At 45.2% G+C, this 6,104-nt stretch overlaps 1 protein-coding gene across 3 annotated transcripts in view; it reads left to right on the forward strand.

Annotated features, from left to right (window-relative positions):
* ATP10B (ATPase phospholipid transporting 10B (putative)) overlaps window positions 1-4,313 on the forward strand; it is an 88,100-nt gene extending 83,787 nt beyond the window's left edge. For all 3 annotated transcript variants that reach the window (XM_069484260.1, XM_069484262.1, XM_069484261.1), the window contains one exon: window positions 3,857-4,313. In XM_069484260.1, the coding sequence (XP_069340361.1) occupies window positions 3,857-4,313 (457 nt within the window). The remainder of the gene's footprint in view (window positions 1-3,856) is intronic.
* The last annotated feature ends 1,791 nt before the right edge of the window (window positions 4,314-6,104 follow it).

A 6,104-nucleotide genomic window follows, 5' to 3' on the forward strand; every position in this document is an offset into this window, starting at 1 on the left:
TGTCACCAAACTACTTGAACTTCCTTAAAGGGCCCGGGCCTCTCACCTCCCTGCCTTTTCTCATGCTATTCCTTCTATTTGGGATTCCCTTCCCATCACCAAACCTCACCCTTTGACATCATGTCAGGCACGACCAATTCCAGAGGCTTTGTGACTTCACCTGCCTTCCTCGGGCTGAAACACGTCCCTTTCTCATATGTCCCCATCATCTGGGTGTATCTTTGTCCCTACCTCTTTCCCGTTTATTATAAATTATTTATATGTCCTCCGTCTGACCATCACCTCCTGGAGAGAAGGTGTCTCCTTATCTTTATTTAACCTTCACCTGGCACAGTTCCCGTCATGTAATCTGCGCCCAGAGAGGAATGAGCAATAGATGCCAAAGGAACAAAAAGATGAATAAAACAGGGCCCTGGCTGTTAATAGCCTGCTCTCCAGTGGATGCTTTGGACGTAAGTCTGACCATGACACAGGTGAAAGTGACTGGTATTAACAGAGGCCCTGAGGGCAGAAAGCGGGACACAGTCAAGAACAAGCACAAGTCCCCCCACGCACCACCACCACCCCCTTCTTCAGCCCAAACCCTGGGGAGAGAAGAACCTGGGAGGGGCCATGAGCAGCATGCCCTTGTTAGAAGGAGCATCACACATGTAGGTTAAATATTTTGTCCTCACTTTTAAGGCTAAACACAGTTGTGATCACCACTGGCCAAGTGCGAGCTCCTCTATTCTGTACCTTATTGGGGGTATGGAAAGAGAAATGTATAAGCCCCACATTCTCTATCTCTGCCCTGACTAGAAAACATACTTGGAGCCAGAGTCCACAAGGCAGGAGTTTGATGAGGGGCCTTAAAAATTATGCAAAGATGGTTGACGCATGTGTTTTGGGAAGACAAGCGCTCCACCTTGCATCTTGTTAAACAGATGAGGAGCAAGTTAGGAAAAAGTTAGCAAATATTTACTTGCTTTAACACATATGTTAAATCTTTGCTTATTCTATAGTATCATAATAAAGCTGAATTTCTGTTTAATTCTGTTTACTAAGAAAGGCAAAGAGATTTCCTCTGATAGTGAAAGGATTATTCTAATAGTTCTAAAGACTGCTGACTTGTAACCTTGGAAAATGACTGTTTGTTTGCAGAAAGCTGCATGACAGAATGTTTGCTGTAGAAAACTGTCTGTGTTCACTGAAAGTTGTAAGCGATATTTATCATAACGGAGATTGATTTTAGTCACCAAGCTTGTGATAATTAGCCCACTAACCATGACCTCACTAATCTTGGTCTAATTAATTCAACCAGTATAAAGGACAGAGGAAACTCTCTTAAACTAGAAATATAAATTCATGTAAATTATTTTACAGATAAAACAAAAGTAACTAGTGTACTAACCTTAAAACCCAATGCAGATTCTTAATTAGCTACAATACACAGTAACAGTCCTTGGACACTTCTATCTTGGCATTGGTGACTCAGTACACTCTTGGTTTTTCTCCTACTACTTCTACTTTATTTTCTTTGCTGACTCCTGTCCTTAGCATGGTGTAGGTCAAGCCTTTGTCCTAGGTTCTCTTGTCTTCTAACTTTATGTTTTCCCCATAAACATAGCAATCACTGCTATGGATTTAAAAATGATTTTCAGCACATGAATCTCCCCATAAATTCTCAGCCCAGACCGCTCTTCTGAATTCCACACACATCTTTCCAGCTACCTATTCATCACCACCGCTGGGCATATTAAGTCTGAAGAAACTGGGAGACATCCACAATTTATTCATGACTCCACCCTCTCCCACTGCCACCATCCCAGAAACCTGGGTCTCTTCCAGAGTTTCCTACAGCAGATGCCACCCACTCAGGACCAAGGCAGGGCCCTGGGAGTTATCCTTGGCATCACCTGCTAACTTGGGCCCATATCTAGCCTGTCACCAAGTCCTGACAGTCCTACCTGCTATGTATTTCTCAAATTCATCTGCTATTTCCATTTCTACAGCCACCAGCCTGGGTAGACTATTAATTACCCTTTCACCCAATTACTTGAGTAGTCTCCCATGGGGTCTTATTCTAGTCCGTTATCATTGTATCAAAGTGTAATTATGTCACCTATTTATAACTTTCCAAGGGCTCCCCTAGGACCTTTGCAATAAAGCATGAAAACCACAACCTGGCCCACAGTTCCTGCCAACCCCTTCTGGGTCCTATTTTCCTGCTCTAGTCCTTACTCGCCACACTTTGGTCATTGTTTCTGGGTTTTGGTTCCCATCCCCTTTGCCTGGCTACCTCCTGTACTTCTTCCTCAAGGTCTTCCAGACGGGATCAGGTGTTTGACACTGTCATTGTTCCCTCCGTTTATAACTGTATTCACATGTTACATGAGAGCAAGAGCCTTGTCTTACCGCCTTGGGGCCTGGCCCATTGTGGGGACTTGAAAGTATTTGTTGAATAAATGGGTGGAGGAGAAAGGTGGTGGCTTGGAGGAAAGGTTTACACTAAGAAAATTCCAGTTTCCAAGCAAGAAGTCAAATCTTCCCTGGATCCCATACGTGGCCCCAACTACCTCATGGGCAACATATGAAAGAATGGAGAAAATCTTATCTGATGCCTCGGGATCTATTGTAGTCTTTAGGAACCTCTTGCCCACTGTGGGGTCACCCTGCAGGTTTTAGACATAGTGGGAAAATGGGAGCCTCTCTGCTTATAAAGCTTTTAAAAAAAATTTTTTAATTCTTTTTTTTTTTTTTTTTTTTTAATTTTTATAGAGACAGGGTCTCACTGTGCTCAGGCTGGTGTCGAACCTCTGAGCTGCAGCTATCCTCCCGCCTCGGCCTCCCAGGAAGCTAGGACAGGCGTGAGCCACCATGCCCAGCCAAAACAAAATTTTTTTAAAGAGACTGTTTTTAGAAATGACCTTAGATGTCCTCTGGGCTAAATGGATTACTTTTTAGATAAAGCAACTGACACACGGAGAGGGGGCTTAGTTGCCCAGTGTCACAGACTGCTGTATGTTTTCCTCATAGACTGCATAGTTTTATTTATCTTCTCACCCCTTCCCTGACTACACGTTAAACAGAGAGAAGATTCTAGGCACAGATAGAGACTCCCAATTCCAGAGTCTACTACATGGTGCATGCAGCTTGGCAGAGGGACAAAAAAACCCTGGGCCAGTCAGTAGGGAGCTCTCTTAACTTCTCAGAGACCTCGAGAATCCCACCTCACCACTTGGGACCTCAGTCTCTTCATCTAGCAAATAGCAATAATACTATGACACTGTCAAGTCAGCATGGGCCACAGATTCAAGAAAAGAATATGGACTTTAAAACTACTTAAAAATTATTAAGTTCCACAAAGGCTTAACATTACAAAGGAATTGAATTTGCCTAAATTAGAATAGCCCAGAAATAGAATGGGTTGCCTTGTGCATGGTAGATAGGAGACAAGCCTCTGAGTCTAGAGAGCTTGGTTCTGACCATAGCTTGACCACTGTGTGGCTCTGGACAAACCACTAAATCTCTTAGTGCCTCAGTTTCCTCATCTGTACACACAGGGAAACTAAAGTACTAACCACATGGGATTGTCCAGAAAATAAAATGAGTTAATTATATGTAAAGCACTTAGTATAATCCTGGTACATAATAACTGTTGTTATATTTTGTTGTTATTATCGTTGTTGTTGTTGTTGTTGTTGTTGTTCAGCTCCTCAACACTAGAGGTGCCGGGCATGGATTTGATAACCATCAGTTAGTGCAGTAAAGGACCTCACCCTGGGCAGGGAGTTGAATTCTAAGACCACTTTCAATGCTGAAATTTAAAAAGTCAACAGACATCAGGAATTATCTGTACTCTGTTATTTCCCACCAGGTACTTTTTCCTGTCTCTCCAAGGGACCTATGGGAAGTCTCTTATCTCAAAAGCTCAGAAAATTGACCAACTCCCTATGGACAAAAGAGACCTAGAAATCCAGAGTTGGAGAAGCAGACAGAGGCCCACCCTTGTCCCTGGTGTGTCTGGGCCCACCCACCATCCAGCGCCACCTGGCCCAGAACAGGCCTTCAGAGCCAGCACCCCAAAGAGCTCCAACCCTCCCAAGCAGAAGCACATTGAAAACTGGGTGCTCCATGGGCAGAGAGGCAGCAGAGAGCACATGAAAGATGACCCATGCTCAATGGACTTCTCTGCTAAACCGTCATCAGGGGAACACCTCCTGGGGCCTAACTGGACAATGGCACCTGGACCCTACCCAAGTGGACAGACCAACATGTCCCGGCGCTCAAAGAGCGGCAGCCATCGCCGATCCCAGAGTTCTCTGACCATATGAGGGGGCTGCAGAACTCTGTGCAAACTCAGCACAGGCTACCAAATCATGGGCCCAGGTAACGCTTGACCCTTCCTCTCCATAGAGGAAAGAGTGTGCCAGTCTTAATCTTTTCTCCCCACCAGGCTTGACTTCCTTGGAGGAAGTGCCAGCACCCAGGGCTTTGACACAAAAAGACTGGAAAACCTGTCGGTCTCCAGTTTTCTGCTGCTTCCAGGCAATCCATCTTGCAAAGGGCAGTTTGTATAAGGAGGCTATGTTTCTGTTGCATTGAGTTATCAAATTTTTTAGCCCGGAGACATTCTTCTGACCCTCCAGATAAGCACAGCCTATGACCCAATGCAACTGGACCATAAGCTTCCAAGGTCCTAAGAAGTGTATCAACCCAGGCAATATCTCAGGATATGGAAGTTACTGGGCTTGTCAAGCCATCACTCCACCCCTTGGTGCCAAGGGTTAAAGTTTCAAAAGAGACTCATGTATACAAGGGCTTCATCTCAAGTGTGTGCTCTGATGGCCAAGTCAGTGTTAACATCCCTTCCACTCACAGAAGTGGGTCTGCTTTTTGTCTCTAAGCCAAAGAAAAACCACATCTAAAGATGAAAAGTGGATTTGAACTCAGCGTCACAGACACTTCTGAGGGTTGTAGAGTCACAGCTAGTGTAGGAGGCGAGAATAGACTTGCTGAAGGGAACAGGTGCACGGAGACCCCTGTTTTAGCTAATAGACCATATGTCTCACCATCTGGGAAATCTGCCAAGAGGACACAGGCAGCACTCTTTTTTAAATCTATTTATTGTATTTATTTTTAAATAAAATTACCCATCCTCATTCAGTTCTTAGAATTTAAAAAAAAACCCTCTAAGATCAGGAGATTAGCACATCTGCGCCCAGAATAGGCCCATATGATGGAGCAACTCTGAGCTCAAACAATGACATCTTCAAGGGTAGGGCTAGCTTTAAACCCCATTCATTCAGCCTATCCCAGAATACCGCCTCCTGGAAGACACTAGCGCATGCTTCAGTTAAATAAGGAGAGTCAGAGTTTCACTTCACAGGGAGAGAAGGATTACATAGGCTTCTTATCGCTAGAGGTCATAAATGCCGAAAATGTAAAAGAGTTCAAAACAGTCTTTAAAGAAAAGAATGGACAATAGAATTCTCATGGGCTGTCCAGAGAAACCAAGTCTTCTGTGGGCAGGGAGGGCCTGTCCCTCGTCTTTTCAGGTAAATCAGGGAGGGTTACTGAGCCCTCCCTCCTTAAGGTAGTGCCTATAAAGCAGAAGGAAAAGGGATGGATATGAGTGTGGCAGGTCTTTGAGCCCAAGAGTCATGGCCACTAGCCACGAGTTGGCCAATCACCTCGGTAGCTCCTCAGCAAAGGTGCCAAAAAACAGTCAACAATCCAGTTGGCAAATGACAGACTGGGCTGGCCCTCTGACCGGCTTCCTGGCAAACCTGGACTGGAGGGGCTATTTGGAGCATCATCCTGGAGCCGGTACACTTGCTCTCTCTCACTGCCTCTGCCACGCAGCGATGCCAGCACCAGCAGGCTGGTGGGTATTTGGGGGAATCCTACGTGAAGGTGGCCAAGGGAGGCACAGAGAAAACCACCAGGCAAAGCAATGACGATATGAATTGTTCCAAGTGAGGGGACTGAGTCAGATCTTGGATCTTAGGGCCCCCCCTTTCCCTTGATGATTCCTGCCTATTACTAAAAGCCAGTAAGAGCCAGGTGGGATGTTTCAGTAAAGAACAGAACAGCGGCCTCAGGAGACCTGAGTTTGAGCCTTT

This window comes from Eulemur rufifrons, chromosome 10, assembly GCF_041146395.1.
Source record: "Eulemur rufifrons isolate Redbay chromosome 10, OSU_ERuf_1, whole genome shotgun sequence".
Taxonomy (NCBI): domain Eukaryota; kingdom Metazoa; phylum Chordata; class Mammalia; order Primates; family Lemuridae; genus Eulemur; species Eulemur rufifrons.